The sequence below is a fragment of the Cylas formicarius genome, unplaced genomic scaffold, assembly GCF_029955315.1.
Source record: "Cylas formicarius isolate icCylForm1 unplaced genomic scaffold, icCylForm1.1 PGA_scaffold_9__14_contigs__length_23061073, whole genome shotgun sequence".
Classification (NCBI taxonomy): domain Eukaryota; kingdom Metazoa; phylum Arthropoda; class Insecta; order Coleoptera; family Brentidae; genus Cylas; species Cylas formicarius.
Window position 1 is genome coordinate 5,017,960 of NW_026844365.1, and position 26,304 is coordinate 5,044,263.

The 26,304-nt window shown below is 35.1% G+C and overlaps 1 protein-coding gene across 2 annotated transcripts in view; it reads right to left on the reverse strand.

The window, feature by feature from the left end:
* Nucleotides 1–239: 239 nt before the first annotated feature.
* Nucleotides 240–26,304, reverse strand: part of LOC132707526 (uncharacterized) — a 95,344-nt gene continuing 69,279 nt past the window's right edge. Inside the window, exons 5-14 of one of the 2 annotated variants that reach the window (XM_060679419.1) lie at nt 25,165–25,402; nt 21,456–21,616; nt 20,111–20,350; nt 18,022–18,198; nt 14,748–14,927; nt 14,435–14,614; nt 12,335–12,592; nt 10,407–10,587; nt 6,193–6,386; nt 2,764–2,838 (exon numbers count right to left, since the gene is read on the reverse strand). In XM_060679419.1, the coding sequence (XP_060535402.1) occupies nt 6,218–6,386; nt 10,407–10,587; nt 12,335–12,592; nt 14,435–14,614; nt 14,748–14,927; nt 18,022–18,198; nt 20,111–20,350; nt 21,456–21,616; nt 25,165–25,402 (1,784 nt within the window). In that variant the 3' untranslated portion in view covers nt 2,764–2,838; nt 6,193–6,217. Of the gene's footprint in view, nt 2,839–6,192; nt 6,387–10,406; nt 10,588–12,334; nt 12,593–14,434; nt 14,615–14,747; nt 14,928–18,021; nt 18,199–20,110; nt 20,351–21,455; nt 21,617–25,164; nt 25,403–26,304 lie in introns of both variants that reach the window. The other variant, XM_060679418.1, reaches the window with a different exon arrangement.

The window sequence follows — 26,304 nt, forward strand, 5'->3', positions numbered from 1 at the left end:
TATAGGTGCTGGCCAAGATAGTTGATGAAGTTTATCCCAAGTTTTTTGTACTGTGATCTTTAAATCTTTAATAATAAGGTTGGTAATAGTCGTTTGACCAAGATGGCAAAGGTGAACTGTTGTTCATGGTATTTGACTACTTGCACATTTTTTATGAAATGAAACTCAGATATTTCAATTTATTTGTATTTTCTAATAAAATTTTAAAATTAAACAATTAATTAGATATATAAGGGATATATTATACACATGTATCTCAACTCAATATATTATCTGTCTAAAAATGTTCCAACTTGCCCAGAACCACCGAAATGGAATTTAAATAATTGCCATTTTGGAGCATCTTTAGTCGAGCATTACTTCTTGTATTTACACAACGTTTGCAATGCTTTAAAAAGGATTATTTACAATTAACAGAAGTGAAAAATCTATCTAAACTTCTTGAAAGATTACGAAAACTTTACAAAATATTTATCGTACAATCGACTCGAATTCACCGTCATGCCTTTCGAAATGGCACTGAGTGGTTACATTTTCCCTAGACATGTTGGCCGGGTTAAAGAGTTCTCGGGCCGTGGCGGAAACTGCGACCTCAATATAAAATTACGCTAGTAAAACACTCGCACACCACATCCATACAATAATAATACGTAATAAATAAACAATTAAACCGCTGATCAGTCAAAGTTTTCATTGAGCTATCCGTGGCAGTCGCAACTGAAAATTGAAACTTATATTATGCCATTTTAGGATTCTAATTTAAATAAAATTCGAAAAAGGGTAAAAAGAACAAAAAATTTGGCCTCCCATGAGGACTGATTAAAACGTACTGTAAAGGGAGTAGGAAATGTCCAGTTCATACATGGGACAGCACAGAAGCATCGAGAAATGGTGGAAAACGATTTAATTCCCAGCATACGAAAATTGTATACAGCATGATCATAATATTTATGGCTTTCCAGCAATGCCGACTTGAATGTAATCGAAATTAAATGACATAGAAATTGAGAGGCTGTCAACGAAGAATGCACGAAGGTCCAAGGTCTATCTAATATTAAGGCAGCGTGGGATTCAGTAAAACCACCTCTTCTGACTTCTATGACGTAATCCAAGCAAACATATATTATTAAATATAAATTGAGGTTATCAAAAGGCTTTATTAAAAATTATTTAGATATAATTCACAATATTATTAAATTGGGAATGCAGTGAAGTACAGTCTTAATGCAAAAGGATCATGAGACTTAAGCGTGTAGATTGTCATGTTGATACAATTTTGGACTAGAGATAAAAGAAGATGAACTAAACATATCCAAGCGGCGCGAAGACGAACCACAAACTGCAAAATAGTGCCTAACAGTTTTATGCTTTTTAGTAATTAATTATTCTAGGCAAACTTATTATTATATATATTTATTCTCTCTATAATCTAAATAGATTTTGTACTACTTAGATCGCATTCTCAAAAATAATCCAAAACTACTTCTATAAGTTTTCTTTTAAATGAATAATTATTGCATTGCACTTTATCTTCGTGTCAGTACATTTGCTTTTTTCTTTTTCTTTACTTTTTTTTATTTAAGGTATGTTAAGTCGAAATTTGTTGCTATGAGCGTACTGTCTATAACACTTATTTTCCCAATCCCAACTAAAGAAGACTGGAAAATTGTTCACCAATAAGGGCAGGGCAAGTTAGTTTTGGATTCTCATAAACCAGAACCTTTTAGAAGTATAGGTAATGAATAAAGATGAACCTTTCTTTTAAAAAAAATGGAAGTATAATATACAGGGTATTCCATTTGATTTGTTCACGAAAAATAATATTTTTCATTGTGACTCACCCTGTATAAACGAACTAACTTTAAGACAAGTATAGGATAAATCACTTTATAAAATTGTTGCCATAATAGAATAACAGGTTGAACACATGTAAACACATTGAAACCCTGAATGGAGATTCTGTCAAGAAGAGTGGGAAGCCAATGCGAAGCCCTATAGGGACGCGTTTTCATCTGCTGGGGGTAGCAAATGAAGAGGCAATGAGCTACACCAAGGAGAAACTATCGAATCGGTGGAGTTTAATTAGAGATAGGAATTGTACGAAAGCCCCATAGCTATGAGGAAAGTTACACATCGTAGTGATGGAGAGGCTAAATTGCTAACTCTAACTAAATTTTGAACTTGCTCGTGATAAGGTACGTTGCTAACTTCAACGATTAAATTTCAGTTGCGATTGCTACTTGAACGGAGGCGGTTAAAATAATCATAACAATCTAACGACTAAATCCGTTTCCGCGCACATTCGTTCCGTCGCCCGTAAATGGTAAACACCCTGTTTTGTTCGCAATCACCTTCAATTCCGTTAATGTCAATAAATAAACGCGTCGGTCGGATCACTCCTCCTCGACGTGTACCGTTATAACCATACACGGTTGTCAATATCGTTTATGGTTGTGCGGCGGGGGTCGCTGGGGGCCTCCCCACTCCTTGCCTTCCTTGTGGGGACGCCCGTCGTGGTGATGGTGGTGATGATGGTGCCGTTTCTTCTCCGACGATTTTTGGCCGAACACGTCGTTGATCACCATCTCCGAACCGTCCCGTTGTCGTTGGTAGGGCTCGTCCATGGTTTCCTTTCTCCTCAGGGGTGAGTGGTTAGAGGAGGCGTGAGCTTTGAGGCCGCTTTTGCTGCCCGCCGATTCGTGGAGGTTCTCCCACGCCTGCCGGTAGTAACGGTTCAGGCCGCCGTTTCTCGATTCCGAGCTGGAGGAATCGAAAGAGGCGACGGTGTTGCAGTCGGGAGATGCTCTGTGACGGTAATGTTTGGCACTTCTTTGATTCCTGAAAATTCGGTGAGGCACTTTAAAGCCTCTTAGAAACTTCCACAACTTCCACTACTATTTGCAAAACTTCTGGACTCCTGCTCCTGTTTTTGAGTGGAACTTGCTAAGGTTGGCTACTTTAGAGCTTAAATAAAACTGACTCGCATGCTAGTCCGTACTTGTTATATATTTTTTGTCAGCACCATTGGTTCTCCAACATATTTTCCAGTCTCTATATTAAAACGCTTTGCAGTGAAAACTGATACTTTCACACTGAAAGCTGAAAAACATTTCAGTTTCAGTTAAGCTCTGAAGAATCCGTCAGCTAAACTTCAGTTAGTTCGACTCAACAACAACCGACCCGGGAACATTTTGTAAATAGTCCTCTAAAGTCTTACTTGAGAAATAATTAAACATCTTAACGGGAAAAAGGCGAGAGGGTAATAAAATGTAAATTTGCAAACAAGGTGGAACCTATTTTTTTTCCAAACAGCTTTATTAAATAATAACAACACAGGGTTATAAAAGTGATGAGAAAATGGTAAACGCAAAAGTTGTAAAAATTTTTAGGATGCGTAATTTTACACTTTTTTAAAGTATGCAGGGTGGCTCAAAAAGCCGTAAAAAATGCAGTTATATACAGAGTGATGTAAATCTATGAGCAGAGATTCAAAACCGGTAATATCAGCAAACTAGTAGTATTTTTTCCACTCATCACGATGGTGGAAACAGAACAATAATTGAATGTAGGGTTAATAAGAAAATGAGCAAAAGGTCATATGCCAATATTAGTCCAAATTTTAAAATAACTGAATTATCAGCACATTTTCGTTTCAGACTATAAGCCATGAGTGGTTGCGAATTAAAACTCTTTTATTTGAGCCTAGGAAACATGAAAAAAAAACTAGAAAACCTAATTAATTTATGATTAATTATTAATTAATTCAATACATTTTTCTATTGGACGAATTGTTTTTAGTATTGTTCTTTTATTGGAGCCTTTAAAACGTCAACATGTTGGTGTCTTTCCTTATAAATTTGGTTTTATAAGTAACATTATATGTAGAAATCAATTGGGGTTATAATCGACGACCTTGGAGGCCAAGGAGTAGGTCCATTTGTAGCAATCCATTTATTGTTGAAAATGGTTGTCAAAAATTGATACGTACTTCGGAAGTTATGCGCCATCTTGTTGGAAATAGAGATTTATTTATTTATAAGGTATTTATGTTCGTTAATGCGTTTCTTGAAGGATCTACCTGTTTGTCGAATATAAATTTTAGGACAAGATCCGCATTTCAACCTGTAGACACCTGATTTTTGAGATTTTGGACATTTCGTTTTATTGTTTTTTAAAAAATTTTCTATTGTGTTGTTAGTTCTGAAAGCTATTTTTAAACCACATTTTGACAAATATTTTGAAACTCTTTCACTAGGTTCTCTTAAGTATGTAATTGTTTTAAATAGTTCGTGTTCTTAATTAACAAAATAAGACATTCAAATGTATTGCTTAACGTTCAATTAGATTTAAATATTAAACTTAAATTCTCCCAACAACATTAATTAAGGTTTTATGGTCATTTTTGGGAATACCTAGTAGCAGTTTGTAAACATTACATTTGATAAAGACACGGTGTTGTCGAAACAATTGTCATGTCAAAATATATAATTTCGTGAAAATCTGAACTTTTAGTTCTTATTTATTTTGATAAATGGATTTTCATCAAGTAAAAGCGACCTCAGTTCAACTAGTTTTCTATTTGGCAGGGCTGTCATTATTTTGCACAGCCTTCTTTGAACAATTTCTTCCGCACCTTTATCGAATCTTTAGAAATAATGAATGCGCTTTTGCTAAAAGAAGGAGACGAACAAAATCTGTAGTAAATGAAGACGTGCAATTAAGTGTTTTATTTCACAACCACTCATAGCCGTCTAGTCTAAACGGCATATGTGCTGATAATTCGATTATTTTCAATTTTAGGATAACATTTCATATGACCTTTTTTGTTCTCTCGGTAATTTACGAACGTTAGAATACAAAATATACAGGGCGTTCCATTTAATAAGAGTACATTTGTTACTAGTTTACTAATTTAACCGAGTGAGGTGAGGTGAGGGTCCTATTAGATGTTTATGGAGAATGACTTACGACAAAAACCTTAAATGTTAGTTAGTTATGTTGATAGTTTCATTTACGTGCCAATGTAAAATACGGGCATTCCATTTAAAATTCCACGTAACTTGAATTTTTATATGGCGCCAATTGGGCCTTATCTTATGAACGCTCTTTGCGAAAGAAAATATTATTTTGTATCGGGTTGTTTTTTGACAAATTTCTTAAAAACTATTGTTTGTCTCCGAAAATGTTCCAGAATATTTAGCAGAATCTAAAACTTTTAATAACATACACGGTGTTCCATTTAAAAAACGAAGGTTGATATACCGTGAATAACCCGTATATAATAAAACACAATTACAGTGCTTCGATAGCTCTGGTCTAGAGACTTAAATCAACAGTGTTCTACGTTAACTGGTGTTCAATTTTACCAACTTTTGTTTTGCGACAATTTTTAGGTATAACGGTACAGCTTTTGCGCTGTGATTATGGATTGGGATAACCCATTGAAAGTTTGTATTTGATTTTTGAATTATTTTGCAGTATAGTTTCCAAGCTACCTTTAATTTCTAATGTAGGATGATATCGATATAAAATTTTTCATCTTTGCATCTCATCGAAAATGGTCTTTTCACAAGTTTCGCAGGTCGGGATTAGATAATTCAATCACTTTTTCCAAATCGATGTTGTTTATTATTTACTTTGGTTTTTTCATTTTTCAGAGTACGGCCATGTGAGATGCGCATTAAGGCCCTTATTTATTAGTTTTTCTTCTGGCTTACCTGTTTGAAGATATTGGCTCGGCCCTTTAAGTAAGTTCTAAAATACTATAGAATCTTCCCTTAAAGCCCATATAATATAACTTCCTCAAGCTCAAGCTTTTCTCACATAATTTAACAAGTAAAAGGTATTATTTTGGAATATATCTCTTCTTTTTAATTATTTTTAAAAGAACAGGACAAAGAACTAAAGGATACCGTTCGGTTATTTTGTTATACTTGACAAATGTAAGTAGATGAATAACAAATCTTTGCACCAGAAAATACTTTGATTAAGGGAAAATACGTAAATCACGACAACGCTGTGCCGGCCGAGATCGACCCGTCTAGAAGCCTACTTGGTATGAGCTATATATTTGTTTAGTACGAATCATGCAGGTCCCGTATCAGGTGCGGAAAAACAGAGTGCTCGCCCCACAAACAGGCCCCGCCCCTCGATCATGCAGTGCAGTGCGGGCACGTTATCACCATCGTTTACCTGTTAAAATTAAAACTTGGCACGGTTAAATGGGGTTGCTAAAATAGCCGGCTCTATGCGAGCGATAACTCCTGGAAAACTCCCTCCTGCCGATCTGCTGATCGGGAAACGGCAACGCCAGGAGGGTGTACCATCTGGACGGGAGGGCGCTGGGCGACGGGAGACGGTGCGATGACCGTGTCGACGTACCCGCACTGCTACCGCAAATTTCACTTGTTTTACACGCCCGAGAACGCCGGTGTAAACATGGTCAAGAGAGTCACATGGCAAAAAAATCGGGTTAACATCAACGGGGCCCTATTTACGTATTGGGACTCGAGATTCTGGGAATCTGGAAGCCGGGCAGAGAGACGTTCTCGAGGACACTTTGGGCGGGAACCAATATGGCCTCTCTATGAAGAGGGACTGTACAGAGCGACGTTCTCTACCGAGGACGACTAACTGTGTCCAGGAGAAAACCGAAGACTTTAACATTTTATAAGTAAAAAAGTTATCATTTTCGGATATCTGTATTTTTAGTTGTTTTCATGATATTTAACTTTTTTTTTTCGAGTGCTAAATACTTTTTTTCTACTCCCTTCTGCAAAATTCCTAGTAAACTCGTGACTCAAGTGCCGATTACCGCACTGGTTGCATCATAAACTATTATTAAGTTTTGTTCCTGTATTTCTACGACTGTTATTACTTAGTTAATCAATATAAATATAAAAATACGCCGTCAAATCTTAAGGCAAACTTTTTACAAAATTTTCACGAGTTTGTCACATTTGGCAACCAAATAACTTAACTAATTAAACAAAAACTAATATTAAAAAGCTAAATGAAAGATCTTTTTTTAAAAAAAAATCAAATTTCATGGCAATTAAAAATTAAAAAAAACAACTGAGCAGATTTATTTCTTTTGATCATTACTCTGAAATTAAGTTATTAATGATGATAATGTATGATTGGAAAAAAAATCAAAAACATTTTGGTATTTACTAAAAGGTATCCAGATCGACTAAACCCTACAAGAAGCAGCGTAAAACGAATAATAGATAGATTTAAAATTAAATAAATTATAAATAATATACCAGAACAAAATATAAAATATTTCGTTCTTTTTTTCACTCGTTTATTAAACACTCGCTCCGGTGCGCTCCGCTCGTGCCAAATAAATCGTGACCCAAATGCCGTGAATGTATTCGTGTTGTTTCGCGAAAATGTACCCAAAAACTAACGGTCGTAGAAAAAGTATAGTATGCAACACTTTCGGTAAACTTTTTAAGTCGCTCCGCTCTTGTCAAATAAACTCGTGAGTCAAATGCCTTTTACCGCACTTGTTGCATAATATACTATTACAGTTCAGGTTATATTTATAAATTAAAGTTTTAGTCTTTTATAAAATTAAAGTAGGTGTTAGCATCACCAGTCAACACTCGCGCTCCTGGCTGTTTGCATAATGGGGAGCGCGAGTCTGGGCCGTAGTTCGGCAAGTGACCAGCGACGATCGGTGAGAGGGTGTCACCGTCCACGTACAACGCTCGCTGAAGCCTGTCAGCTGCCGGGCATTCACTTCCGCCGCGTGTGCCTCGCATAAGCAATTTTGTATTTTGTTCTCGATTTACGTCAAATAACCCCTTTTTACTATTTAATTTTTGTGCAATCATTAAGTTTAACGCCTTAGAGATTTATTATCTATCAGTAGGCTTTGATCGACTTTTGTTTAGTAGACAACTACGTTGAACGTTTTGACGGTCATGTGATTGAAAACTTAATATTTGTGCTTATGTTGCGTTTCTAGCATAGTTAGTTTTCAAATCGAGTTTATATGTGTGTTCGTCGGAATGTAGAGATGTTCCATGATGGATACCATCCAGACAGGATGAATTTCCGTACCAATTGTGGCCGTTTGAGCCCTCCAGGGTCTTTCCGTCAAAAAGAACACAATGCAGGACGCCCAAGATCAGGAAAAAGAAACACTAGTCCGTGTAGCTGAAGATTCACAAGCAAGGTTTTGTCGGTTAAGTGCCGTTACTAGAGTAAGTTCTGAGTCAGTGTTTAACGCAATAAAATGAGAATGTTTTTATCCCTATCCCTAGCATTTGCTGCTTCCTGATCAGCAACCAAGACTAGATTTTCCTAACTTTATTCAAAATAAAAATCCTAGTTTTATCAATAAAATATAATTTACTGACCATGATACTTTTACCCTTAGAGGTATTTTTCATTTTCATAACTGACATTCGCGGGATGAACAACACGACTTCATTTGATGGATGGCTGATGACTGATAAATTTCTTTTCTTAATTTCTTAATTTAATCTTTCCCCTTGCAATGGATTGGCAGAAGATGTCCACTTCTTGAATGGCCGCCACGCAGTCCGGATTTTAATCCAATGGATTTTTGTTTTTGGGACTATATTGAACGTTCCAATAAACAGTCGTGATAAAGCTGGGCACAAAATTCAGTACGCTGTTGATGAGTTCCGAATGAAAAACTCATTTTTTAAAATAAGAAGTCGAACTTGGTGAAGTTTTGCTTAGAAGTCAACAGGGATGCCTGTTGACTTCTAAGCTAGACTGAAACTGGCTCGCATTTTACTCTGTACCTGCTCATATATTGTTTGAGGGGGGCGGAGCTAAATGAGGGGCATATGATCGAACGCTTAATATCTTTAACGGATGGCGATGTGACCATGCAGTAAGGTCACAAGGTCTGTGTGCGCAGGTCTTCTGCAAACACAATGACGCAATTTTAAGTCTGATTTTCTATTGATAAGAAGATCTAAGAATGGAAGGTTATTAGTAATTTCCAACTCAATGGTAAAACGTATGTTAGTGTGCATAGAATTTAAATATCTAGGAAAATCTACTAGGGTTTCTTGACCATGAGGCGAAACAACAAAAGTATCATCGACATAGCGACATAGGGGTCGAGAGCTTGCTTGCTTCTCAAACGCTTCCATAAATATATTCGCGATGACTGGTGATAGTGGAGCGAGCCAGTTTCAGTCAAGCTCTGAAGGATGATTGGCGAAAAGTCATCCAAAAAAGACGCAGGAGTTTTCTGGTTACTTTTGTAAGAAGTATTACAGTAGCCTGTGGAAGTTTCTTTGAAAGATTTACGGAATGTATAGACTTTATTTTTTTGTTTCTTGTAATAATTATCAAGTTAGTTAATTAAATAATACTTTGTTTTTTCTGTTCTTAAAAGTAATCTTTCTTTATCGGTATTCATTCGCTACTAAATATTAGTGAGGTTATTTAAAAGTAATGTTTTAAATAATAAATTAGTAGTCGGCTATTACTTGGTTTACACGGCGAGTGAAACAAGTAAATATGTTGAAAACGATTTAAAATACAGATATTGTGCAATAATCCATTTGTTACTTAAAGAATGCCTGTCATATCAGAAATTAAATTCCAGAATATACAAAAAAAATATGACGAAATTTTTGCAATCTACAAGTTATCGCAAAACTGAAAATTGTAAACGTAAGTAAAAAAAAAAACTTTTATCACCTCACCAGGTCTATTTGATACGAAGAATATCGGTTAAGGTGACTGACTACGAATCAGTCGTTTTGAAACACTTTGTGCAGCCCTCTTTGGTCACAGATATGCAGATATTTATGCAAGCAGATCTATGCGATATCGGTGCGTGCTCACGACAACTTCAACATAGGTGAGCTCGGAATTGCTATTTGAAGGTACGGCACGGGAAATACTGGAAGACTTTACCGAAACTAAGGCAGACGAGGACAAAAAGTGGACTTCTAACCAGCTGCGCACCACAAGTTGTCAATCGATTAAGAGTACTAAGAGGTGACTTCATTAAGCCCGAGAAACTATTCAAACTGCTCATGAAAGAGGACCACAGAGCTCTTCTAGGCGACCCTCCACAGCAGGCATAGAAAAGATATGGAAGCAAACTTTTTCAGAAAACAATTTTTTCATTTTTCTGTAGAAATATCTGCAGCTGCATCTTTTAAATTTTTTCATTGAAACGAAATTTGAGGTCAAGTGGCCATTCAAAAACGATATCGTCAAAATCAGGTGATGATTGGATTTCTACGAACAACACTTAAACTACGGATGTATAATACTATCAGTATATCGCGCCAGGTTATTGATTGATAATTATTAATGTCATTTCACTAAAATAAAATTTCATTTAGCCATGTTTACACCAAATAGAACGAAACCGTTCGACTACGAGAAAAAACACCTACCTTCTAACCAAAATGACGATCGTTGTTACAATCGCAGCGAGAAAAATGAACGCCCCGAAAGCTCCGAGTGCTATGATAGCACCGACGTTCAGTCTAGCTCCGTATGGATCTTTTCTGTCTCCGTCGATGGACAGAGGTACATTTACGTTTGGAATGCCTCCGTGTTGGATATTTGAACTCCCTGGCGAATCGAAATAAGTCTTAAGTGACGAATAATGGACGTCATATGTCAGGCCCATGTAGCTATCATACAGTAACTCACAGCTGAAAAACTAACTGGTCTGAATGTTTCTTTATTTATTTGGCAAAATTGAAATTAAGTTACCAAAGAACCTTCTAAAAATTTGCCTTACTTGGTTAACAGTAAAGAATTAATTAAATTATAAGTCAAGATTAGCTCCAAATAAGATCTTCAATGAACGTGAGGAAAGATGGATTTCAAGAAAGGTGTCGAATTATCCAAAAATGTGTGTCGAGGTGGAAAGACATTTTGGAAAAAGGAGTAATCCCGGGACAATTCGACGAATCCTGCGAAAAAATAATTTACATAGTCGAAGTGTCAGAAATAAGCCTAGAGAGCATATCGATAAAGATTTGAACTTCTGGAATTCAGTAATATTTGCCGATGAGACCAAAATAAACTTATTTGGATCCGATGGAAAAATATCAGTATGGAGAAAGCCTAAGAAAGCTGCAGGAGTAGGCAACATGCATTGAAGGAAATATGAACCAATATGTGTATTTGGATGTATTAAGACAGCATCTGGTTGCTAGTGCCCAAAATTAAATATGGATGAAGAGACCAGCCCAATCACCAGACTAAAATGTAATTGAAAATTTGTGGTTGACATTAAAAAACATAGTAAATAGTGCCCTAATATTCAACAAGAATGAATTAAAAGTAAAAATTACTGAAGTATACTTAAGTATACTAGAAAATTAGTTGAATCGATACCCTGAAGACTACAAGCTGTTATAGATAATGTATCGATAAAATATCGACAATATTTCAAATTATGAAGTTGTTCTTCTCTATTGATTTGGTTATATATTCTTTTTAATCATTTAAGCTGTGACGTTAACATTGTATGTAATTTCTTAATTTTTTATTGTTAACTAATTAAGGCATATTTAGACAAAACGTAATTGTAATTCACTTTTCTAGACGGCTCTAAATAAATTATTATAAATTCAGACCAGTTAGTTTTTGTTATAGCTACTGCATCATTTAGGCTGTGAGTCGCTGTATAAATATAATGACCCTACTTCGTTAAAAACTGAGGCGATATTTTCGTAGAGAAGCTGCCCTGTGTGTCATTTTCTTTATAAACCGCATTTAACTCCTTCTTGTCCCAATGTTTTGAGAAAATATTGCCGTAAAAATAACGCAGCCAGACTTATTGACGATCTGTCAGCGGCCATCTTTCTTCCTTGAAGATTGTTGCTAAAAATCGAGATTTTAAATCTCGCGCATGCTCGTATTGAATGGACATTCTCTTTTTTTTTTCATAGTCGTTTCATAAGTTCCTGTATTATTAGCATAGACAGGACCTCTCTAGTACCTACGCGGTCACTAACACGAAAAATAAAATCTTTCACAGAAATCTATTAAAAAAATCTTGCTGTTACACTATAACGTAAAAGTTGTGACCAGATGATTTTATATTCATTGCGAGCTACCTTAAAACAACAAGATATCGGAAAAAAAAGTTATACTGTTATTTAAAGTTCCTCAAAAACAAATAAGTTTCTTTTCATTATGCAATTCTACGAACAGTCCCTTCTATTTAATTTTTGGAGAAAAAGTTTAAATGTCGGTCCCCTGGCGACTATTTTTAAAATGTTAAAATATTTTCCGCAATCTCCTTTTCACCACTTTAGGAACAGCTTTAAATATTTGCACATATTGTCACTACAAAATGGCGTACCTGCAATTTCGTTATCCTGAGGATGGTTCGCGACGATTATAGACGGGATTGTAGTGGTAGTAGTCAAAATGCTACTGGTGCTGAATGCTGTGGTTTTGAGTGTTGGTCTCCTCGTCCTTGACGTCAGTTTCACGATATCGTTGCTGGCTTTGATTGTAGTCGGAGGCGGTCTCGGTGTTCTAGTTCGTCCTCTCGTACTCGTCGGAGGTCTTGTAGGCTTGGTTACTTCTTGGGTGGTAGAGGTCAATGTAATATCGACTGCAATTATCAATAGATAGCACGATAACAAATGCGCATAAATTATTAAAGTCAAACATTCGAAATACCTGCAGTTATTATATTGTATGTATTGGAAATTAGTCTCTAGTAAACATAACTATAAAACAATCGTCACATAATTAATTTTTTTTATCAATTGAGGTCAGCCTGTCTTGAGAAATCAACTTCAAGAACGCTGGGAACTAATATTTTTGCAAGTGAAGGCGATATATCACAGTATAGTAATTTTTCAGTGCCTATTTCATCTTTTAGGTGTGAGGTGAGGTAATTACTTTGACACGCATAATTTGATATAGAATATATTTAAAAGAAAACTATATTTTTCGTAATATTTACCATTTACCATTACGTAAATCATATTCTTTGTAAAAAAAATAAAACTAAAATTAATCCCATCTTATCGTTCCACTTGTGCCTAATAAATCGTGACTAAAATACCGTTTATCATCGTAATTATAGATTTGTGAAGCTGTAATTTTGACACGCATTGTTTTATGAATAATATTCGTTTCATATATAGGGTAGTCCGTAATGAACGCGCCAAAAAGCATTCCTAGATTAAACTTCCAAATATATTAATATACATTAGTCAAATTTAGCCCATCAGTGTATTAACGTTTAGTTCTGTTAATTCTCAACAGCTCAAGCTCTTTTTTAGATATTAAAAATGAAAACCTGGTTCCGGCTTTTTTTTTTTTTCAATAAAATTTAAAACAAGTTTCTGTATAAAAACTTACCAATACCCGCAAATTATATTTTTATTATACATTTTTTGCAAAAAAATTATCTTGAAATCGAAATTCGGTAATATTTCAATTTTATATAAAAATATCCAAAAAAACTGCTTAATATTTTTCGAAATAATTACCACAACACGAATATCTATATTCTTTGGAAAACAGAAAAAAATAAAATTACGATTCGAAGCATCACTGACTACAGATTAAAAGTTCTTAATAAATGTAACGTCAAAACCATATTAATCGCTGGTCCAAAAATGATACAGGAAGAAGTTTACAGCATTCCATCCATCAATTAGGGTCAAAGAACATGAAATAACCTCAAGACTCCCCAATAAACTCATCAGCAGTTTTCGAACACAATCATTCATGTAATCAATTCCAAACCAAACAATCTTAACCGCGACTAGGTATGAGTCATCCGAGATAATATCCATGCCTCTCCTTTAGTTTCCCCTCCAGCAAACGATATATAAGCAGATACAGTTAACCTTTAAAGAAACCAACAGTTTGATTTATAAAAACCGATGCAGGAGGAATTAAGAAGATTTGCAAATAGTGATAACTATCACTAGTTTTATCCCATCTGGTATAATAATCTTTGTGCGTAGTATTACTAGTATAAACTTAGACCGTTCAATTGCAAAATTTTGATTATTACAATGTTTGCTCCATTGTGCTTATAAGAAAGTGTTCTCTCTCTAGAATGAGAACGTTTTCTATAACTATCACTAGTTTTATCCCGTCTGGTATAATAACCTCTACCCTTACTTTTATGTCGATTCATATTCCAAATTTTAATTACTACAATATTTTCTCCGTTGCGTTTCTCTCTAGAATGAAAACGATTTCTATGATCTTTTCGACTGACATGTTTATCGTAATTTTCACTACAAGTTGCTCTATTATCACGACTACTACTACTAGAAGTGAAAAGAATTCGGAAGATTTGTAAATACTAATTTACCTTATTTTATGATAAAAAGAAAAGTTTTAATTGCAACAAAATATAATTGTTGTCACATCTTTCTCATGTCCTCATCATTGTGCGTTGCGCCAGTCTAAGAACATTTATACTTACGCTCGCAAGATGGCGGCAGGGAGTCATACTGTCCGTTGGCCATGCAAGTAATTTTGGACGCTCCCATTATTTTAAAGCCCGGGTTGCAGACGTAGTTGACCGTGGACTCGAAATAGGTATCGTTATTCGGGATTTCGAACATGCCGTTGGAAATCGTTGGAGGAGGTTCGCATTGCACCGCTGGAATTAATTGACAAAGTTAATGGTAGCCCAAAGTCTTAAGAGCCACTCCTAAATACAATATAAATGAACGAGTTAATTTCTGCAGCACCAAGAAATCTTTGAAAGATATTTGAACAATAGAACAACTCACGTTCGCATCGAGGTGGTGGTCCGTTCCACCTCTCATCGATGTCGCAGGATAGCTGAGCTCTACCGATCATTTCGAAGCCTTCGTAGCACACATAAATTACTCTGCTTAAGTATCCCACGCTGTCGTTAACCAGCGTGTACTCTCCGTTCGGAATATCAGCTGGATAGCCGCACTGTATACCTAAGAAATAAGATTGCTTTTGAAAAATCGCCACGTTCAAGAATTTTTTGAAAATAGTAAATAGTTTTCGAGAAAATAAGTTTTTTCTGAAACCATGCACCGTGCCATAATAATCAATGACGTCTTGACGGCCCCCGAAATAGCGATTTCAATATGGATTTTTTCAAATATCCCGAGCGGCGCAAATACAAATATAACACTTTTTTTATACGATTTTTGATTTGCGGCTAATTTAATATAATATAAATAAATAGCAAAATTCAGTATATTGTCTGGGGTTCCACAGGGTAGGGTTTTGGCTCTATGCTCGTGTAAATTAACAATGAGTTAAGAGTTGGTATAATTGTCATTGGAATATATTCTTAAATTATTGTTTATTCACTATTCTTTGGTGCAAATAAATAGTTAACTGTAGCTAAATGACAAGTGTATTTGAAAGTTAATAATATTCCTTTAAATGTTGTTGATTTTGCTTGAAATCTTGGAATCATCTTGGACGGAGAACATAGGTTTCGTGAACATGTTAAGAAACTAATTCAAAAAGCATCTAAAACTTTTATATTCAAGCATTTATTTTCTCAACATTCACCCTAAAGGGTAATCTATGTGAAAGCTTAGTGTTATTAGATTGTAACTATCGCGATTTTATTTATGGCCCTCGTCTAGACCTTAGAACAGTTTTAGCTAGACTTCGCCACATTGAAGCACTTTGATTATTTATGGAATGTAATTTTGGAGAAACGTAATTAATAGAAGATCTTTTATTATTATTATTATTTAGCATCCGGTAAATAGACAACATAGAGAATATTTAAAGTTACTTGTGTATGAAACCACGACGATCGGTTATGCCATCGGACATAATGAATTTCATAACTTCTCTATGAAATGAACCTACCCAGCAGGGTCCAGGAGGTTCAGTGGGTTACCCTTTAATAGAAGGAACGACATAACCATGACAGTTAGGAAACAACTCTCCAATTGTCTTAATAATGCAGATGGTGTTAATTTTCCTTTTTATTAATTACACTGCCGCTAATAACTTGCCCAGCCCGGCCCTTCGTATTTCTTATAAAAATAGCGTTATTGATGGAACTGAGGGACAGTTTGATTTTAGTTTAACTGACGGAAGTTGAAGTGCTTGATATAATTAACACCTTTAAGATTAAGGCAACGCGAAATGATGGTCTTAATATCACTAATATTGCAACTTTGTTGCCCAAAATTTTTATAAAATAATAATGACAATCATCAAACTCCGTGCATTTTCGTTCTGTTAGTATTCTTCCTACACTCGCTACGATCCTGGGGGATAATATTGAACAAACAAATTCGAGCATTTCTCAATATTTATAGTATTTTGCCCCTGTAACAATCGGGTTTTAAATCTGGTTATGAGGGGTGTTTTTTTTTAGATGTATAAAACTTTAAGTTGCAATAAAACAACGATGGATTATTCGATTGACATGAATTTTATTTATCCGAAAGATAATCTTGTGGCATTGCACGGCTGGCGCGGCTATAGTCCTATCTGGACATGGCGAATGTTGTCTTCAAAATGGTCAGGCTTATCCGCATAGACTAATGACTTTACATAGCCCCACAGAAAGTAGTCTAGCGGTGTTAAATCACAAGATCTTGGAGGCCAATTCACAGCTCCAAAACGTGAAATTAGGCGGTCACCAAACGTGTCTTTGAATAAATCGATTGTCGCACGAGCTGTGTGACATGTTGCGCCGTCTCGTTGAAACCACATCTCCTGGACATCATGGTTATTCAATTCAAGAATGAAAGAGTTAGTAATCATGACCGATGACCATTGACTGTAACGTTCTGGCCATCATCGTTTTTGAAGAAGTACGGACCAACTATTCCACCAGCCCATAAAGCGCACCAAACAGTCAGTTTTACTGGATGTAACGGTGTTTCGACATACACTTGAGGATTAGCTTCGCTCCAAATGCGGCAGTTTTGTTTATTGACGTAGCCATTCAACCAGTGATGAAGTGCGCTGCATCGCTTAACAAAATTCGCTTATGAAAATCGGGAACAACGGCAATCTCGTTTTGGGCCCATTCGACGAATCTACGCCTTACTTGATGATCGTTTGGCTTCAATTCTTGCACGAGTTGGATTTTGTAAGCACTTCCATAAAGTGCTCTACAGCAGCAATAGCTTCTTCTGTACGCACCGTACGGCGTCTCTGGGGATGCGAGTTATCAATAAGAGTAAACGTGGTGCGAAAACGTTCCATGGTTAATCGAATTAACTGCTCTGATGGACGATTTTGTCGACGATAAAATGGAGTAGTGCGCGATACGTATTCCGCACAGAACCATTATTTTCGAAATAAAATTGCAACTATTTGCAAGCGTTGTTCAGGCGTGAGCCTATTCATGATGAATCGCCAAACCAAACTGAGAATATATCACTTGACAGCTGTTAAATCGGTCGCCATCTTAAATAGTAATGCCAACTTAAAGTTCTATACATCGAAAAAAAAACACCCATTAGTTGTGAATTCTAATCATCCTTTTTAAATGGTTTTCTAATGAATAGGTTACTAAAAGGCTTCTTTACGATACTCTAGTACAAGAAAGAAAAATAAGAGAATTTTGAAGTCCCAAAAAGCATTTTAGTATTCTCTTAACATCTTCGATCCGTCAAAGACAAAATTTCGTTTGAGATGCCAGGAGTTTACAACATACGCGACAAAGAATACATTGGAGGGACAGGACGAAAATGTCAAATTAGATGATTGCCGTCAGCAAGTAGGATTTATTAACATCTGACGCAGCAGGAATCTAGAAGATTGGCAAGTAGTGTAACATTATATTTGGCGAATTTCTTTTCTGGTCTTGCTATTGTGAACATGAATGTTTTTGTCAGCTTTAAAATCAAGAGTTTTTCCGTTTTGGACAGAAGGTTTCCTAGTAACTTTAGGAAAATAAGGACGTATAGAAATGTTAGTAAGGATCTGAAAATCTAGGAAACTGTGTAAAAGTCGTATTACATAATTTCGGAAACTCCAAAAAACAAATAAATTTGATTTAAAAATAATGGTAATAATAACAATTACAACGCGATCGCTTACGTTTACAAACGGGGGGAAATTCGTTGTAGAAACCCGTTTCCAAGCAAGTTCTCATCGTAGGTCCAACTAAGAGGTGTCCTTCGTCGCAAGTGTATTCCACCACGGAACCAACGTTGAAGTTGGGGGCTAGCATCGTCGAATTCGGTGGTTGTTCGGGCCTGCCGCAAGCTTTCGGTTCTGGAATATACAGATAAATTAAACATTATTTTTTGGAAGATAAAAGAAAACCTTTTTCCATGGTAACAATGCCATACACTTAATCATTCAATATCACAATTAGTATTTCATTTTGAAAATTCGTTAATACTAAATATTATAGACAATAATTAACTTCATCTACATAGGTACAGGCTACAGGCTTTCACCAATATTCCAAAATACAGGGTGTCCCTGAATGGAATTGAAAATTGTTTTTTCTCTTATGGAGTATTTCAGTCAATTTCAACTTTCGTTTACCGCTAGAAGAAAATTTTTCATAAGTGTTATCTAAGTGTTGTTGTACCTTACAGATATTGGATAATATTGATATTGATATATAAAAATTGCATCATAATTAAGGCCCAACTGAAATTTGGGTCAATTTGAACATTTAACGAGGTCAAGGCATATTTTGAGAAAATACCGAAGTCAAAATGCCGCATCCAAACTAGTTGGTTGTTCAATGCCTTAAGGTTATGAGTTGATGACGATAACGATTAAACGAAGTTTTTGGGTTCCTGTGAGTTTGACAATCAATATTTATTATAAAAAACCTGGAGAAATCAATATCACTTTACTTTTGACATAAAATTCAAAATATGCAATTGCAATTGTTGGGCACGCATTAATTTAGATTACATACATATAAAATGCTTTAATTATAGAGTGATAATAATAAGAAAATTATGTTTTAACGAAAACATACAAGATAATGTATGATTTGTTGATATTTTTTGCAATACAGTCCCATCTAAAATTTTGGACTTTTTGATACACAATAACTGACTATTCAAAATTTACGATATGTAATTTATTGGTATAAAAATTATTTAATTAAGTAAACGACATATTGAACATATGAAATATTGAATGTGATTTATGAATAATTGCGATGTTTCTCTGATCGCATACTTCTTCATCTTCAGAAAAATTAAAATTAAAAAAATTAAGTTTTGGCCATGTGCTAAAATAAAAACCTGTTTTATACTTAATGTATGTCGCTCACATTCTCTGGGAATTATCAAATTAGGTCTCTGTCTTAATAAATGCATGGCCCCATCTTTTCTCAACATCTTGCTTTTTTATTCAGTTTAATGTCAAAGGTAAGAATTAAAAAAAATCATATAAATTAAACATTTAAGTAATTTTATGCTATTATCTGGCATTATAACACTAATCTTGTAAAAATCTTGGAGAACTTATTGGTTTGACAATAAATAAGATAAAAATGTGTATGAAAAAATGCTAGAAACAGATGGACCGATGCATTAACTTAGTTATACAACTTATGCTGCTTTAACGGGGTAATTTTCATCCCTTTTATAATACTTTAGTCTTAGTTCTTGCGAAATCAGCTAGAAAGTATAATTTATAAGCATTCTAGAAATGAAAAAAAATGCAAATAAAATCCCTCCCCAGTGAATAACTGATTGTTTTGTTCTTTTGTTTGTGAGTTGGTAATAGGAGTCATTTTTCTCTTAGTTCTTGTAAAATTTTATTAACAAGCATTCTAGTTATAAAACTGGTTGTTCTTAAACTTTAAGTTGTGTTTGGGATTCTGTTTCGACCGGTCTGGATCGGCATTAGATCAAAGCATCCCAGGGGCCGGTGGCCTACGATGTACTCGAGAAGCCGGGTCACGCGCCTACTATGTTGCGTCGTAATAAGTTGAGTAAAGTTTTTATTACAAAATCGAATCAACAGATTGCGAAACTGCAAAATTATAGCTGTGCCTTAATTATAATGCAATCTTTGTTTTTGATAAGCTAGTAAAGAGACAAATTAATCTCTTCGAAAATATATGAGATGTCCAGCTCAAAATCCCCAAAAATGAATCAACATCAAAGACATCACACTAATTACTGATTACTAAAAATCATTAATTACTTACGGTGCTGACAGATGTAATTCAGGTGCATGTTGCAATCAGTGTCAGACCAGAGCCAACCCTTGGAACCGTCGTAGCGAGCGCAGTCGCCGTTTCCGACTGGTAGATTCCAGAAAGAAACGGTGACCTCGTCCCCCTTTAACCATTTCCATACTCCAAGCTGTTTGTCTCGTACGGTTCCCATCCAGTATTGTCCTTGGGCATCGCTTCTATGCCTCCTCCATAACTCCCAACTTATGAAACCTGGCATACACGTACACGAATGTGGTGTTAAATTTAAAGCGTTTTCATTATATCGACACCTCGTAGACATAGACTAAACGTAAATTTTCAAGATTTTGATTTTTGATTTTTTGCTTAAGAGTTAGCTCATTATTTTCTAATGTCGCTTTGAGATTATATTTCTTTTAACAAGATTCAATAAATATTCTCCTGGCTTCTTCAGAGTTAAAGTGAGCTGAGATATTTTCGAACATCCATTGTCTTTATTTTTTCTTTAAACAACATTTCGGGCCGATGTCAAATGCAGAATAATTTTAATTATAGGTATGTCCAGTAGCTTGCTTATACTTCCACCTTCGGCGATTGGAGACTTTTAAATTTCATTAGTTTTGTTCTTCAATTATAACGTTTAAAGGTCCTTTTGATTTTGATTTTTTTTGGCATTCTACTATGTAGCTGCTTCTGGACTGCTTAAGGAAGGTGAAGCTAAAGGAGGGACATTTAGCTCAATCGACCGAGGCGAAGCTCAATGAGGAAGGACTTAGCTTCACCTTCCCCAGACAGTTTATAAGCAGGCACGCAGTAGAATGCGAGTTGATTTATGTTGATGTTGATTGATTGGTTTATTTTTATAAGTCTATCTTGGACCAGAACTTTGCTTAGAAATACTGCGATTTTTAGGTTAGGAATACAATATCACTAGCCTATTTAGGCATCATTTTACTAAATTATTATTGAAAAAATTATCTGTTATTGTGTCAAAAAACGCGCTCTAACGGGATCACTAAGAACTAGACGTATTACAGATAACGGGACCAAGTTTGTTTCGTTTCAGTCTATTAGGAATTACAGCTGTTTATTTGAAACATAACTTAATTAGGCTGCGTACTTTATTTTAATAGATACGTCAAAAAGAATTACACACACGAAATACTCGAATAAAGCTTTGCTTGTAAAAACATAATTTATGAAGATGAAAGTCAGAGTATTTTGCATTCTTATCTGATCAGCCAGACATAATGTCTAATTTTTATTTTGAAAAAATGAATGGATAACAATACACCATAAATTCGAAGTCACTTTATTATTCCAGACGTTTCCAAAATATGCCAAAATTGTAATTTACCTTGTAGGGCGGGGTTGCTCTCGTCCACTAATGTTCCACCTCTACCCCGACAGAAAGCGAGTGCTTCAGAAAACTTTAGCGGTTGACGATTGTAAAAAACGTAACACTTTCCGTTGTAAGTGGCGGTGCTTCCTGGCGGTTGGTCCCTGAATTGGGGACACCTGCAATTACAACAGCATTACAAACTAGGAAACGACGTAACTCGAGGATACGCCTGATTTGGAGTACCCGTCATTGACGGACCATACAACTTCGATCAGTCAGAGATACGACGCCATTTTTCTTTTTAACTGACAAACAAACACCCGAATTTAATATTTTTGAATTCAGAATAGCAAGAACTGTTCAGAGAGATAGTAATTGTTTGCATCGTCGTATTTCTGACATTTTGCAGGCGCGAACGCAAATAAAGAGATCTGTTTAGAGACAATAAAATAAAAAGGGATTTGTTTATATCGAAAAAAAGATGGCGTCTTATATTTGACATTTGACAGGCATTTTACTGGTATTTTAAGAATGTCATTCAAAAGGTAAATAAAACTGAATATTATAAAAAGCAAACAAACAACTCCGCCTAATTGTCTTTTTTTTTGCTTTCTATTAGTATTGCGAAATACACTTTTTAAAATTCCGGAGAAAATAATGAACAAGCCAATATTTACAGTAATTTGACTAAATCGGGATTTAGATCTGGTGATAGTTGATATTGCAGAAATAATAAGTGGCATTTCTAAGGCTTATAATGATAAAAAAAATAGTGCCATGATTTTACTTGATTTTGGCAAAGCCTTTGGCATAATAAACTATAAAATCTTCATTTCAAATCCTCATCACATGGAATTCGGTGAAGTGTCTCGTCAATTCGTATCATCTTCTTTAAATGACACAATAAGTAATACTTAACATATTAATTATTACAGTTTTGGGATTATTATCTTTACGCAGATGACACTCATCTGTACTTTTATTTTTTGGAGAAATACTGTCACTGAAAATATTAGCGTACTTAATCCTGATAGATCATCAGTGATAGCAATTGTAAAAGTTTATAATTTACTCTAGATGCTTTGCTAAAAGTTAGAGAGCACGTTACAAATATAAAGCCAAACTTGACAATACTAACTAGGGTGTTAACAGTCACCGTGCAGTGAGACTCGCCGTTAACTCAGTCTGGTCCTATAACAGCGCCGCTCGCCGGTGAGTCAGTCAAAAAGCGCAACCGTACTTCCCTTCCCACTTCCATTTCAATCGGTGTCTGTTACCTCCAATTTTAATTAATTAATACCAAATTGTAGGTAACCGTACTTGGCTGTGCTGGATAGCTGACTTTCTTAGCGATTTGCTATCAAACTTCATTGGGGATATAATTTTTTCAATGTTATTGTTAGTAATGGTTAAAGTAACAAATCTACTTATTACTGCTATTATTATTGGTTAATAATATACGGGATGACAACTGAAAAGGTACAGTTTGTCTGAAATTTGTTGTCATTGCCGCATATCTCGGCCATGAGAAAAACTAGCAGCTTGCGGGTCATGTGCTAGTTTTTGTGAAGCGAACGATGCCGTGTCAACGGCAATCTCTTATCCCATTGCGTTTCTGAGCTGCAGGTTACTTTTAAAAATGCTTTTCTATGTGCGGAATCCCTTGTTTCTCCGTTAATATTTATACTATCGAAAAAATAAAAATACTGTTGTAAAGATTTAGGTAAAATCCAATGAAGTAGCTAGTTCTTCAGATTTTTTAAAAAACAGTTTTGGATTATGGTTATTTGGTTATTGGCTTTTAATTCAGGTCTGCATTCAATTTTATATTTTAATATGACTCCTTATAGTAGACCATGAAATGCAAATAAATTATTATTATTATTATTATTATTGTTATTATTATTATTATATTTAATATTTAATTATGAAATAATTATTCCATAATTTTATATATTTAACAATTAATTAGTTTTATTTTTTGCAAAACTTCTGGATTGCTCCTTCGCCGGTTTTTGCAAGTTCGACTCAGCAAAAACGGTTTTGTAAAAAGTATTACAGTAGCCTGTGGAAGTTTCTTTAAATAATTAGTTAGTTTTACTTTATTAATGTTAATCAATTAATTATTAATTAATTAATTAATTAATTAATTTTAAAATTAGTATCTGTATTATCTTAAAAAATGTATTTCTTTAAAAAAAATAGTCCAGACGTAAATCTAGATTTACAGTTAAAGAAAATGCTCAGTTTTGTTGTTGAAGTTTTGGAATAATTTTCTTGTTCTCCCTTTCCATTGATTTGGATTGGATAGGAAAATTTTTGTCTTAATATGGACGTACGATTTGAGGATTATGCGCAGAAGCTCCGTCTTGTTGGAAAAATATACTCTTTAGCTGAGATAAAAGGACTTCTTCATATATTTCTGGCGAGATATTCTCCAGTTTTTCCAGATATCTTTTTGCGGCGAGGCTAACTTCGCATATACAAAATTTTATATTCTCTATAATCAAATGCGAAATTCGACCGTATATTTTGGAACACCAACTGTAATCTCAATGTTTCTACAAGAATTTTAACTCACTATTTTACTGTTTCTTTAAAAATACACAAGTTTTGTTGTAGATTTGTTAGAAGACATTTACCAAGAGGACGTGAAAAAAACTCTTTCTGAGTTAAAAGAATATTCTGCTCCCGGACCTGATGGAATTTCCAGTAAAATCTTAAAAACATGTGCCGCTGTTCTTTCCGAGCCTATTTATATTAGTAAATCAGCTGTTACCGTTTTTGATCCACTGCCATATTATGGCTTTGTTCTTGGCAGATCAGTCATATCAAATACATTGACATGCTTGAATTTGACATTATCTCCTGCCTCAGGTGATTTGATGGATATTATTTACCTCGACTTCAGCAAATTGGTAACGCTTTTTCACCGCCACAAAACGTGCCTAGTGGTATTCCCCAGGGAGCGGTGCTGGGACCAGTGCTATTCTTAGTGTATATCGTGGATTTGCTCTCCAGCATTGATTCTCATGTGAGCGCTTATGCTGATGACACTAAATTATTTGCAAATCCTTCAGCACATGCGGACGTATTACAGAGAGATTTGAATACTATTTCTAAGTGGTGTTCAACTTGGCCATTGCCGCCGAATATTGGCAAGAAGAATCCCGGTTTGAACTATTAAATGAAAGGAAACTTTGTATCAAGTGCCGATTCTCAGATGGACCTAGGTGTGACACTAACTAATGATCTTGCGTGGTCTGTACATGTGTCAAATATTGCAAAGACAACAAACTGCGCGCTATGTCTGCTAAAAAAGACTTTTAAAAATCTCAGTCTTCGCTTGCAGACCTTTTACCACTTACATTCGGCCCATCCTGGAGTTTGCTTTCCATCTGACGTGACCCTTGTGGTCTTAAGCAATGATGAACGCCTACGTGGTCATCCATTTAAAATAAGAAGGGAACATTTCAGGACTTCACATCGCCTGCATTTTATAAGTAACAAGACTTTCGATTATTAGAACAGTTTACCAACAGATGTTGTATCTGTATTTAAACGTCGCTTGGACAGTGTATTGTTTCACAGCAATAACTATACTATATTTATCTTATATATAACTTTCTCATGTTACTAACTATCAATGTGCATAATAGGTTGTTCTCTTCACTTTATTCTTTGTAATAATAATAATAATAATTCTGTGAAAATAGACGCTCACCTCTCGATCGGTAATGCCTGATCGGTATAGACAAAGGCCTCGCATATGGACAGCTGCATAGGTGCCGGAACCTCCAAATGCACGCTGACGAACGCCCCTGGCATCGGAGGATTGCAGGGCAAAAACAACGGCTGCCCTTCTTCGAGAAATCCAGTGAATCGGTTACAAATGGGATTCGTTCCTAGATCCGGTCTGTTGTTTCCGACCCGGACTATTATGGTTGCAGGCTTATTCGCCCCTAGAATGAGAGAAGATGACGATTGAAACGAGTTGGACAGTAGCGATGTAACGGTGTTAACGAAGGGAACTATAAAAAACAAGTTAAATTGAAAAGTTGCATCGTTTCATTTAGATTTTTTAATTTTTTACATATACAGGGTGTTTAGTTTATCTGGGCAAAATACCAGCTTATCTATTGTAAATACATCCTGCATATTTTTGCATTTTTTGATTGCCTTGGAAATTCTAGATATATTTTATGTATAATGTCCCATATCCAAGTCTCGTCGTTTTCGACAAATATTAAATTTTATGTCAAAAATGACGTTTACAGGTTCTAAAATTATTAGTTTCTCCTATAAGGGTGCCTGATTTACTTAATTTTGGATAGGGGGAGTGGGGTTATTGTCGTATAATGAGTGGGCGCTTTGAATGTAATTTATATTTATATATTAAACATAAAGTAAATTATACATACATGAAGCACAAAAATGAAATTATAAAATAATGTATGTGTAACTTAATTCGATTTCTAATAAAAAATTAAATATTCGATTAATAACAGGCATGCAGACAAAATTAAATAATTCAATATCCGTTATAAAAAAAAAGTTAATTATTTTAGGGCCTGCCTTTCTTTTATCTCCTCCGTCCTAACAGTGTAACTCCGTAACACCTCCTTTTAAAGTTCTTCTCAAACTCATTTTACGTAAACTTTAATTGAATGAATTTTGTAATGCAGTTGTGGATCGTCTTTATGACAAGGACCACAAATAGAAATCCATCAATGTCAGGTTCGGCCTGTTGACTGGCCAAACATGACTTTAGGAGTAGATCTTTCATATATTGTGTTCTCAACAAAATTCAAGAGAAAAATGTCGAAGATTAGTTGACTATTTTACGATAAAACAAGCAGTGTTT